This window comes from Hypanus sabinus, chromosome 29 (genome assembly GCF_030144855.1).
Source record: "Hypanus sabinus isolate sHypSab1 chromosome 29, sHypSab1.hap1, whole genome shotgun sequence".
Taxonomy (NCBI): Eukaryota; Metazoa; Chordata; class Chondrichthyes; order Myliobatiformes; family Dasyatidae; genus Hypanus; species Hypanus sabinus.
This window is the reverse complement of record NC_082734.1, coordinates 27,495,784-27,509,234: the sequence shown is the minus strand read 5'-3', so window position 1 is coordinate 27,509,234 and position 13,451 is coordinate 27,495,784. Positions and strand designations below refer to the sequence as shown.

The 13,451-nt window shown below is 46.1% G+C and overlaps 1 protein-coding gene across 1 annotated transcript in view; it reads right to left on the bottom strand.

Annotated features, from left to right (window-relative positions):
* ube2m (ubiquitin conjugating enzyme E2 M) overlaps positions 1-12,501 on the bottom strand; it is a 75,796-nt gene extending 63,295 nt beyond the window's left edge. Inside the window, exon 1 of the mRNA XM_059954027.1 lies at positions 12,297-12,501. Coding sequence (XP_059810010.1) covers positions 12,297-12,471 — 175 coding nt within the window. The 5' untranslated portion in view covers positions 12,472-12,501. The remainder of the gene's footprint in view (positions 1-12,296) is intronic.
* Between the last annotated feature and the right edge of the window lie 950 nt (positions 12,502-13,451).

Sequence of the window (13,451 nt, the reverse complement as noted above, 5' to 3'; positions counted from 1 at the left end):
AAGCTGAAACGCTACAGCAGTTGAGAGAGAAGAGGGATTATGAGGAGTATTATGAGGAGACGGACCGACTAGAAGGGAACGGGAATCATCTGGAAGGCAAGAACGGAGTGAGTTGAGAGGAAGTTGGAGGAAGGTAGGAAACAAGAGTTTGGAAGAAGCTCGAGAGAGAACGGAGAGGCAGATATTGGAGATGGAAGAGGGGCTAGAGGAGAGAAGGAGCAAGGGAGAAGGTATACCCCAGGGAGGTATGAGTGGCAGCCAGTAGAAATAGGGCCAGCAATAGATGAAGAATCAGGTGAGGAAGGAAGCTTGATTACATGGAATGGGGAGAAGGAAATGCTGCCACTGCTAGTAAAAGGATTGGGACAAGTACAGTATATACCTTGGGGATCCCAGGACCTGGAAGGGCTGAAAAATACTCTGCCTAGTCTGCACAAGGGGGCAGGAAAGTGGATTAGGGCCTTCGAGGAGGAAACAACAGGACGATTGTTGGCTATGGGAGATTTGAAGGCACTGCTGATAAGATTGATGGGAACTTCCAAGCTAAAAGAGCTGATGGAAATGGCTGGCTTACAGAACGTGGACAATCCAAAGACTAACCGAGTCAGTTTTGATCCAGTGAGGCAGGGGGTATGGCAGGCCCTCAGAAAGCTTTATCCACTCAGAGTGGACCCCAAAGCCTTAAAGGGGGAACCACTGGGAGACACTGAAAATCCAGCAGCCTATGTAGAAAACCAGTTGAAAAGGTGGAGATGGAAGACTGAGCAAGAGGTGGAAAATAGCTTGTTTCTGAACTCACTGTTCCGACAAAGCATTCTGGACGCAATGCCTCCGCAAGTCAAATCTAAATTGCAGGAAGTGGCTGGGCTGTCGTCGCTGACCCCACAAGCATTCAGCGATCACGTAGTCCACGCGGTGGAGAAATATCGGAGAGACAAATGAAAGTTGGCTGAGCAGCAAGAAGAGGTGCAACGAAAGCTATTGCAAATGCAGCTCGAAGAATTGAAAAAGGAAAAAGAGAAAAGCAAAAAGATGCTGCCAGCCACCACCAGTGTGAGTACAGCCATTAAAGTGAATGAAGCACTGCTAGATGGAGGAACCGGTCATTCTGTCAGTCAAGAGCCAGAAAACCCCATACCAATAATGAATGTCTTCAGAGGAACATTTCCACAGATGCCCGATCAGGGACAGAGATTTAAGCAACAGCCCAGACAGGACTGGAAGTCCCCAAGGAGGGGGGCAGAGGAGTTATGGGCAGAGAGGATTGGTGAGGAGATAGGGGGAAAGAGAGGTAGAAAGATTGTGCTGGGGATGCAGCCAGCCTGGACACATGAGGAGAGACTGCCCATTTAAACCATGGCCCGTTTCGTACCAGCAGGAACCGATGGCAAGGGAGCCACAGTTTGGCCACATGCTGGCTCCTGGGGGTCCGAGCGGACCTGTAAACCCCTATGCAAGGTATTAGGGGTGCCCCGAGAACTTGAGTGGGAAGGGACATTACCCAAAGATAACGAGGGAGGTAGAGGAGGAACCTATGGTTCAGGTTATGTTAGAAGGGCAACTGACACCAATGATGATAGATACTGGAGCCACATATACTTGTGTACAGCCACAGTATGCCCTTCACCTTCCCATGTCAGGAAAGTTTATTAAGACGGTAGGGTTCTCAGGGAAAACACAGTTGACACAGTGCACGGCTCCACTGCATATGACAATGGGAAATAAAGGAATTGCTTTACCAGTACTAGTATCTAAAGGAACTCCAATTAATTTGTTAGACAGAGATGCTTTATTGAAACTGGAATTAAAATTAGAATGTACTAGGAACGAGCTGAGCGTGGAAAGAACAGATGCTCAGCTAGTAGTTAGGGAGGCTAAGAGAGCCGATGTTTTTTGGATAGGGGACATAGAAGATCAGATCTGGGATACCTGGGAAAAGTGGAAACAGGGTGTGCAGGCCATATTACCTGAGGCTGTAGCACCCAAATCTGAGCTACATTGTACTGTAATTTTTGATGAGACTCACAGAGTAAGGAGGTAGAGGAGAGATGGAACCTGAGGACAGATATCCGACACCTGAAAGGAGAAGCTATAGTAATTGGGAAGCGGGGGCGGCCCTGCAAGTCAGGTGGAATACCTTTTTGGAGAAATGGTATAGGATACCGGAAGCTGTACCCAACATAACCCTGCTGGTAAATGAGGGATACCAGTCTAAAGACCTAGGACTCCTAGTAAAGCAGGTAAGCACCGTAACGGTTTGGAGAAAAGTTATGCCTGAGGTATGGATATCCGGAGACAACAATTACGTTAAGATAGGGGTAAACATAGATGTGACAGGAACTATGAAGGAGGGCGAAGTAACTCCTCAGCCACACATGCCATTGTTGGGGAAGGTAGAGGGCCAACAGAAAGATAAAAGGTTGGACAAGTTGCCATTTTTTCTGTGGTCGCAACATGACATAGACGTGGGGAAAATAAAAACAGCCAGTCCAGTAGAGGTAAGATTAAAGAAAGGAGCAGTTCCACCTAGGAGACCACAATATCCCTTAAGACCAGAAGCAGAAGAAGGTATAGCGCCGACAATACAGGGACTGTTAGAGGCAGGAGTACTTAAGAGGGTAAACAGCCCCTGCAAAACTCCGCTGTTGCCTTTCCCAAAAGCTGACAAGTCTAAGTGGAGACTGGTGCATGACTTACGAGCAGTGAATGAGCTAGTGGAGGATTTGGCAGCAGTGGTCCCAATTCCACACACGCTGCTGACTAATATCCTGCCAGAAGCGAGCTACTTTTCAGTGATTGATTTGTGTTCGGCTTTCTTCAGCATTCCCTTAGCCGAACAGTGTCAGCATTTGTTTGTATTTACATACAAAAGCAACCAGTACACCTACACTAGAATGCCACAAGGATTTAGCATTCACCACATGTTTTTAACCAAGTACTAAAAGCAGATTTGGATGGCATTTCGCTGGAAAGTACACTGATACAGTATGTGGATGATTTGTTGATTTGCTCTGAAAGTGAGGAGCAGTGAGAACAGGATACTATGACTCTTTTAGAGAAACTGGCGTATGGAGGACATAAAGTGTCTAAGAAAAAGCTGTAATTTTGCAAGCAGCAGGTGGAATACTTAGGGAGGATGGTATCTAGAGGTGTGAAGGCAGTAGCACCGAGTCAGATTGAGGCGACAATGAAGGCTCCAAAGCCCCAGACAGTAGGGCAGATGATGACTTTTCTGGGAATGACAGGATATAGCTCAGACTGGATTGGAGAATATGCTGAGATTGTAGAACCACTGAGGAAGATAATGAAGGAAGCAGGCCATACCAATTTGAGAACTAGCCTGCAGTGGAATGAGGAGGCGGAGATAGCCTTCAACACTATTAAACAGGAACTACAGTCAGCCCCGGCATTAGCTTTGCCCGACTATGAAAAGACTTTCCATCTGTATGTATCTAATCGACAGGAAGGCTATGCAGCAGCAGTGTTGACACAAGAGACAGGTACAGGGAATGCGAAACAGCCAATAGCGTACTACAGTGCAAAACTGGACGAGGTGGCCCAGGGGTATCCACCTTGTTATCAGGAATCGGCAGCACTGTACTACGCGTATGAGAAGGCATCATCTGTAACTATGGGTTATCCTGTGATTCTATACACGCACCACAAGATAGCAGAATTGCTGGATAGAGGGAAGTTTGTGCCAACACCAGCCAGGATAGCAGCGTACCAGATGCTGCTGACATTTCCAGATGTAACCATACAAAGATGTACCACCAACAACATAGCCGATTATGTCCCTTTGAGCTGCGAAGGAGAACCCCATGATTGTGTAGGGAAAACAATGACATTTGCCAAACTGAGAGCAGATTTACGGTCAGAGCCACTAGAGGATTCGGATAAAAAGGTTTTGTTTGTAGATGGTTCTTGCTATAGGGATTATGATGGGAATCATGCAGGTTTCTCAGGAGTACAGCAGGATCAGTCAAGCTTCAAGACCATCAGAATAGAAGCTTGTCCACAACCGTGCTGCGCTCAACTAGCAGAACTCAAAGCTTTGACAGCAGCATGTGAGATGATGGAAGGTGAGAAAGTAGACATTTACACTGATTCGGCATATGCCCATGTGGTATGTCATCTGTTTGGGGCAGTGTGGAAACAGAGAGGTTTTAGGAAAAGTAATGGAGACTCCATACAGCATTGTCAGCAAATTTCAGACTTAATAAAGGCACTTATAAAAGCACTGGCTATAGTGAAATGCCAGGCACATAAGAAAGGGAATGATGTGATAACCAAAGGAAATCAAGCTGCAGACGAAGCGGCCAGGAAAGCGTCTGGGTATACGTCGGCTGTTATTGCACCCCAGGTAAGCCTAGAGCTGGAACACATGATAGAGGACCTGGTTGAAATGCAAGGTAGGGCAACGTCGGAGGAACAGACGATGTGGAGGTGAAGGGGGGCCAAGCAGAACCCAGAAGGCCTGTGGAGCACGGAGGATGGTTTTTGGTTAGCACCTACTCCTTTGTTGACCATGTTAATCTCAGAAACACATGCAGTGGACCATTGTGCAAGGGGGTAAGTAGTAAGCAGAATAAAAAAGGATGGGTTTTGGTCACCTTACTTACAGGCTTCAGTAGACTATGCGCAGTGCGAGGTTTGCGCACAGAACAATGTTTGAACGGGGATTACAACCCCAATAGGTCACATACCCGTGCCTGAAGGACCATTTCGACATCTGGTGATTGACTATGTAGTGTTATGACTGTGCCCCAACTCTGAGGGGCCGAAGGGTACAAAGTAGCCCCCTCCTTTTTGAGAATCACAAGATCGTTATTAATTCAGGTCTGGGACCCAGGAAATGAGAGAAAGACACGCAGAATCCACAAGGGGTTTGGAATGTCCTGGCCCCTCAGCAATACAAAGCCACGGGAAACGGCCATTGTCTCTTGGAGACGGAATTGTGTACTGAGTACTGTACCATTTATTTGAAGCCCTCAGGGAATGACCAAAGTGGGCTGGGTTGAGGGATGGCACCATCCCAACCTGATTGACATCTAAGACCCTGTGAGTAAGGATAAAAGAGGGTCTGGGGAACAACCCCTTTAGACGCACCAGGAGAAACACTAGAAATCCCATGACAGCGTTTAATAGCGACAGCCGGTGGAGGGCCCACATGTGTCCTTTCCCGTTGCCTGGGATTGGGGCCTTACCACGGAAGACGGCTGAGCTAAAGAAGAGATCACCACCAACGAAATTTCGAAGGATCGACATCATAAAATGGAAAAGCTGGCAAGTTCTAAAAATCTGTCTTTCTCCAACCAAAGGCTGCAGCCTGAATGAACTAAAGTGACTTTTATATTTCCATCGGACAATACATTATCCCCTAGACAACGACAGAGCTATTTCTTATTGATTATTATTATACCTGCGCTTTTAGATTGTGTTGATGACGTATATTATCTGTATGTTTGCATTGATATTATTTTTGTATATTTTTATCAATAAATACTGTTAAAAATAATACCATCAGACTTCAACGGACCTCTCTATCTTTGCTGGTAAGTGACCCAGTTACGGGGTATGTAACAGTAGACATGATAAAGACAGTAAGAGGGAAAAGATACATTCTGGTTGTAATTGACAGGTTCAGCAGGTGGGTAGAAGCAGTGTCCTCGAAGGATCAAGGAGCAGGAACAGTGGTAAAGTGCCTGACAAACAAAGTGATCCCAAGATTTAGAGTACCTATAGAGATTAGCTCGGACAACGCTTCAGCCTTCATCCAAAAGGTGGTCAAGTTGGTATTACAGGTACTAAGAATAAAGCAAAGATTTGGATGTGTGTACCACCCACAGTCAGAGGGCATGGTGGAAAGAATTAATAGCACCCTGAAAGCCAAACTGAACAAAATTTGTGCAGAGACTAGACTTAACTGGGTTGATGCATTACCGTTAGCATTAATGAGTTACTGCATGCAGACTAATCGAGTAACATGCCTAATACCACATGAGCTGCTAACTGGAAGACCCATGCCAGTGCCTCAATGGAGAGAACCATATAAGGGACCCAGTTTAGAGCAAATGGAGCTAAGACAATACATGCGGGAACTAACTATGATACATAAGTCTATCTATATACAGGAAAAACAGAAAGAGCCGGAGACCGTCCAAGGGGAAGGACCAATCCGACCAATCCCAGTAAGAGAAGTAACACACACACCATTGTGCCACGACAAGAGAACACATGGTACCAATGGGCAATGTATACAGCAAGCACGATGGAAAGACAGAATTGCTACCTGTGCTCAAGGGCAACCCTTGCGCAGCATGTAGTTCCCATGCCTTATAATCCTTCCACTTGTGCGCAGTGGCGAAGGGAGCACAGGGAGCGATGCGAGCTATGATGTCCTGGTCCAGTTAGGGCTAGGGCTTGTTACATGAGAATTTATGTTAACACGGATCCCTGTTATCGAAACTGTCTGAACAATGCACCAATGTGCCCATATTGGTGTACGTTATATCAGGCGTCCTCGCAGTTTGACCAAGACAAGCTTGCCTATCACTGTAATTATAGCAGACCCTGGGCTATAAATAAAAGCCAAACACCTATGAAGGAACAACTTATAATGCAGGACCATCTGAGTCATGAATGCTTCATGCGGGTGGGCACTCGCCCAGTTGGCCACTTCCAAGGCAACTGCGCTCAGACGTGGGATGTAACCCCAGGTAAAAAAACACATAATGGGTACCCCTCCTCCTGAGGGTGCATTGGACACTCAGACTATCCCATTAGCAGACACCTGGTGGCTGTGTGGACAGGAGAGAGGTCTGAGATCTACGCTCCCCCTCGATTGGGTGGGAACATGCACGCGTGTCATGCTGCTTCAGGAAGTTATACTGTCCCCTGAAGTACAGTCCAACGTTGATATCCCTGAGCAGCGGACACTGCTACAGCAGAAGAGAAAATATGAACCTGACCCAACAATCCGGAATTGACTGTATGAGACAGCCAAGAGGTATACCTAACGAATTAAAGGCACGGAATGAGATTGCTGCGGGCTGGGAAGCACTCATACCTGTGATAGGGGTAAGCAAAAATGTTGAATGGATAAATTATATATACTACAATCAACAGAGGTTCATCAACTACACCGATAATGCGCTGGAGGCTTTAGGGCAACAGCTGGATGCAACTAGCAGGATGGCATTGCAAAACAGACAGGTACTGGATTGGCTTTGGCAGAAAAAGGGGGTGTGTGTGTGATGTTTGGAGAACAATGCTGCACTTTCATACCGAATAATAGCAGCCCGGAAGGGTCTTTCACCAGAGCAATGAATAAACTAAAGAATTTGCGGAAGGAGGTAAAACAGAATGCAGGATTTGGACATCAGTGGTTTGACTGGTTAGAAAGCAGACTAGGGGGATGGGGTGCATGGCTGACCAAAATGGCGATAGCTGCAGCAGGTGTGTTGATAAGCTGTGCGATTATACTGTGTTGTTTTCTTCTTTGATAGTGCGTGCGGCAGCAAAACGATTCCCGATGCTCCTGGAAATTGTTGAAACTGACCCCAGACAAGGAGAAAAACCAATGATGTACTGCTACAGTCTGCGCGACGCATCAAGTGGACTGGAGGGTGCTAATGATGTGGACACTAGTCTGTAAAGGCGTCTGAGTCTTTTTTTTTCCTGTCGCAGCGACGGAGGGACAGGTTTTTGGTTCAGCAGTCTAGGGTAACAGAGAGAGATCATTTTGAGTTCCGAGTACAGAAATTGTAGTTGACCCAAATTTGGGATTAAATACTGGACTTTACTTTGGCTTTTGTGCACGGACTCTTCCTGTGTTCTCTTTCTGTGTGACCCCCTGGGTCTCAAAGGGAGGATTATATTGAGAAATATATACCTGAAATGTAATCAATATGTACTAGCTATTTACTATACTACGTAATCACTCCTATGTATTGAATATTACTCTGTATTCTTTTACTAGATACATTTTACTCTGTATTCTTTTACTAGATACCTTGTATTCTCTTAGCTACATGCCATGGCAGTTACAGAACATCTGTTTATCCTTAGCAGCACTAATTAGCTGAAATGTACCCCATATATTATATAATAGACTGGCTTATGCAGAGATAACAGTGGCAGACAGGATGCTATGAACAGGAAATGGAATGTGAGGGAGGTTAAGGGAGGCTGACTGAGAAACAACCGTGGCCAGGAATGAGGCCTAAGATGTGAAGTGGAAAGAAATACTGGTGGCGCACCGAGAGCTAGGCAAGAGCGATTGATTAGTTAATGTATAGATGATATGCAACTAAAGAATGTTTGGGTATGCTGATAAAACCGAAATGTAACTGAGATAAGAAATTACTATAAAGAATGCTGTACACCGGAGCTTGGCGGGCTTTCGGTGACAAGTTCATTGATTGCCTCAGCCTTTGTTTGCAAATAAAGGTTTAAACTTCTCGAAGGATTGTCTACATCTCCTGGTCATTTCAAGTAACCACGACATCCTCAAATTCACTTGGTCCATCTCCAACACCCCTCTCCCCTTTCTCAAGGAAGATTATCCACTGATGCCACAGCTACAGTTGCAAGAAAAAGTTTGTGAACCCTTTGCAACTATCTGGTTTTCTGCATTAATTACTAATGAAATGTGGTCTGATCTTCAGCCGTCACAATAATACAATAACAATAACACAATCTGCCTAAACTATTAACACAAAAGCAATATTGAGTACACCATTTAAACAATCACAGTCCAGGTTCAAAAAAGTATGTGAACCTCTGGGGTAAACTCTACTACAAAAGCTATCTGGAGTCAGAGGTTCCAATCAATGAGATGAGATTGGAGGTGTGGGTTGTAGAGGTGAGTTGCCCTATAAAAAAGACAAAGGTCAGAGACACTGCTGCTCTTCTCAAGAAAGATCTGTTTATGTGCACCATGCCTTGATCACCACCAACTTTCAGAGGACCTTAGAAGAAGAATTGTAGAGAAGCATCGAGGCTGCAAAAACATTTCTAAAGACCTGAATGTCTTTAGACATTCAGTCCATAGGAAGAGAAACTTCTACAGATGGAGGAAACTCTGTACTCTTGCCACTTTCCCCAGGAGTGGGTGTCCTGCAAAGATCACACCAAGATCACAATGTGCAATGCTGAAGGAGGTGAAGAAAAAGAACCCAAGGGTAACAGACCTGCAGAAATCTCTAGAACTTGAAGTCTCTGTTCATGTGTCCACTACTTCAAAAAAACTGAACAAGAATGGTGTTCATGGAAGGACACCACAAAGGAAACCACTGCTCTCCAAAAAAAAAATCACTGCACATTTGCAAGACCACCTGGATGTTCCACAACGCTTCTGGGACAAGCTGTGTGGACAGATGACACAGAAGTTGAACTTCTTGGCAGAAGTTTGGAGAGAAAAGACTAGAACTTCATCCCAACTGTGAAGCATGGTGGAAGGAGCAATGTGATTTGCTGCTTCAGGGCCTGGACAACTTGGAATTGTTGAGGAAACAACGAATTCAAAATTGTATCAATTCACTTTACAGGATAATGTCAGGGTTGCGATCCGTCACCAAGCATAATAGAAGTTGGATGATGCAATAAGAAAATGATCTGAAACACAAGAGTAAATCAACAACAGAATGGTTTAAAGAAGAATATGTGTATTTTGGAATGGCTAAGTCAGACTCCAGACCTAAGCCCAATTGAGATGTTGTGGCATGACCTGAAGAGGGCTGTTCATGCAAGGTATCTCAGAAATACTGATGAACTGAAACAGTTTTATTTGGAGGAATGGTTGAAAATTCCTCCTCGCCATTGTGCAAGTCTGATCAGGAACAACAAAAAACATTGATGGAGGGTACTGCTACTAAAGGAGGTTCAACTAGTTATTAAATACAAGGGTTCACATACTTTCTCCAGCCTAGACTGTGAATGATTACACAACGTGTTCAATAAAGACAATTGTTTGTGTGTTATTATTAGGCAGATTGAGCTCGTCTATTATTGTGAATAAGATGAAGACCAGACTACATTTTGTGAGTATTTTGTACAGAAAACCAAGTAATTGCAAAGAATTCACAAACTTTTTCTTCAACTGTACCTTGACTTCACAGAGCTGTACAAGATGATGAGCAGGCATATAAGCAGGCACAACTTTAAGGTGATTGGAGAGAAGTATTGGGGGGGAGGAGTCAGGGTTAAGTTCTTTTACAAAGAGAGTGGTGGTTGCACAGAAAATCCTGCCAGAGGTGGTGATCGAGGCAGATACGTTAGGAACATTTAAGAAACTCTTAGGCAATCCATGTAAAAAAATGGAAGGCAATGTAGGAGGGAAGAGTTAGAGTGATCTTAGAGTAGTTTAAAAAGTTGACATAAGAGGGATAGGGTTCCCCTTGCCCTAGCCTCCGCATGCAACACATCATTCTCTGCAATTTCCACCATCTCCAACAGGATCCCACCTCAAGTATTTTCCCCCCACTTTCCGCAGGGATCGTTCTCAATGTGACTTGCTCGTCTACATGTCTCGCCCACTGATCAACCTCCTGGCACTTATTCGTGCAAATATGCTAATTGCTATGCGTCCCTCACCACCTCTCCTGTTGCCCCTTACCCCCTTCCCCATCACCTGCCAACTCATGTTTCTCATCCTCTCCCTACCCTTTTATTCCCGCTTCTGTCCTGCTCCTTTCAGCTCTGATTGTTCATTTCCCTCTTTAGGTGCTGCCTGACCTGCTGAGTAACATTTTTCTGTGAGGCATCTTCTCGGCATACCACTCCATTACGACCAATGACTCACATTTCCTGTCTCCCTTCCTCCCGATGGCTATCGTGCATTCTGTATACTATTCTTAATAAACTTCAGACACTTGTTAATGGACAAATACTGGTTGTCAGCAAAATCCACTTCACAAGAACATCTTTCTCCATATACTGTGCAAAACAGACATAGAATGGATCAAAATGTCTGAGCCTTCAAATGGGTATTACAAAACTATAAATTCCTCAGTTTTACCTTGTAATCCAATTTACTGCGTGCCCAACGATGCCAACCATTCATCCAGGCCTGTGAAATATTAGATTCTCGGCAGTGAATTTATAATATATTTAAATTATTGATTCTAGGACAAGACACTGCTCTGTATAGTTACTTCACATGACGTGAAGTAGGCCACTTGAGATGAATTAAATACACAAATCGAGTATACACATTGCTCATGTACCACGGCAGCTTAATAGAGAAATATGAACCTCATAGTCATGGACATTCACATAACCAACCCAACAATCCACAGACACTGACCTGGATATTATATGCTCAGGAGGTCTGGCCACCATCCTTAGAGCCACTGTTTAAAGGTGCAAAAGGCAGGAGTGCTAGCAGCTGGCAAGGATAGGAGAGGGTTCAAATAAAAGGACTCTGAAATCAGCTGAGAAGATGCACATGCACACACAGATAACAACCAAGGAGAGAATCACACACATAAAGCTTATCAAGTGAGCTCACATACGTTTGGATGGATGACAAACACAGATTGGCAAGACAGATCCAAACTGACCAGCTGTTAGAAACATAAGAACAATGGATATTTGGGCAGCGAGAGATTTACTAATCATAATGGAGTATCAAAGCAGTCAATATCACATAAGGAAACATTAACGAGACCCCCCCCCCCTCCTATGCATATATCTAAATTATTTACATCAAACTATTCAACGAATTAATGAGTGGGCAGTGGGGCCAGATGGTGAGGGGGTGGTGCTGGGAGACGCAAGGGGAGTGTGAAGTAGCAGAAGGCTCTGGTGGGGAGGTAAGGCTGAGTGAAGCAGCACTTGTGTGAAGGGGCTACAGGAAGCGAGTGGGTAGGTGTGGAAAGATCTCAGGAAACGTAGACGATATACGATATATCGGGGAAGGGGGGTTGGGGAATGAGAGTGGAGGGTTGTTGGGCAGAGGGAACATTGTAGAGGTGGTGTTTGGGGAAGTGGGAATGCAGCAGGTTGGGGTAAGGTGGGTGAGGAGAGGGTTGGGGCGGGTGTGGGTAGGGTGGGGAAGGAGTGGGTGGGGTGAGGGAAGAGGTTGGGGGGTCAATCCACTCCCTCTGTTCCCACCCTTAGGGGAGGCTGTATGTGAGCTGCGGTTGAGGGAGAGGAAGGTGTTAACTGACAGTTTCGGACCCTGTTCGTGGTCGTTCCCGGGACCCTCGACTCCTCCCCGAGCTCCCTCCGCCCCACCAGCCGTAACTCGAGGCCGAGGCTGCCGGCGCGGCCTACCCAGGCTTCACCTTTACCTTTCTGGATGCGGAGCTGCGCGGCTGACGCCTTCTTGGTGCCGCTCTTGGTGGCTCCGGCGGCGTCTTCTTCTTTCTTCTGCTGCTTGAGCGAGAAGAGCTTGATCATGATGCGGGGCAGCGGGGCCGGGAACCGGGAACCGAGAGTCGGAGCCGCCGCTCGGGCCGGACACATGCGCAGAGCAGCATGGGAGCGGGGTCAGGGGTTAGGCCGGCGGAGGGGCGGGGCATCGGCTGACAGTCTGTCTGCATCAAATTCGGTCCCAGTTCGAGCCTTATTAGCAATTGATTAGGACAAGGCTACATTGCTGCTCCAGTCAGTCCAAAGGCAGCATAAAAACACACTAAATTATTTTTAAAAACGCCCGATTTACTTAGAATGACATCCCTAAGTTACAACTGAATTAAAAACAAGCAGCTCTAAATGAGGCATTGTTCAGTTGCGCGACAGACCCGGGGAGAAACAGTTTTTCGGTCTGAACGTCCGTCCAGAGACGCTCCTGTCGGATGGCAGGAGATTGAACAGGTGATTACTGCGGTGGGGTGGGGTGAGTCCATCACGATTTCGTAGACATCGAGGATTTTTCCATATCAGGTAGTTGTGTTTGTGGTGAACTACATATACCTGTCTGGACACGCCCCCTGCTGACTGCTCCTGTGGCTTCCCCCCACCCCACAAGCCCCGGTATAAAGGCGATTGAGGCCTGAGCCCGGCCCTCATTCTCCAGGATGTAGTATGGTGGTCAACAGCGATATCTCGACTTCACGTCGTAGGGAGAGTTATTGATGGTGCATCAGTGTTCCAGTGATGCTCTGTGCAGTCCGATCACTCGAAGTGCTCTTTGGTCGATTTTGTTGCAGATAGTGTACTATACCATCACGCAGAGGGTCGTTACACTCTCATTTATACATCGATAAAGGTTTACCAGAAGCCTGGGGTTGGGGGCGCAGATTTGCTTTCTTTAAACTAACATAGCAGAGGCACTATTGTGCCTTCCCTACTTTCAAGGTGGTCCAAAAGGGCCTCTCCCAGGTGTCACGCCTGCCTTTAGCCGACTGTCTCTTACAACTTGCGCGGCTTCGAGACCCCTGTGTTATCATATCCTAACCGCCTCCCTGACACTGCTGAGGGAGCTCCCAGCCTCCAGCAGTGGA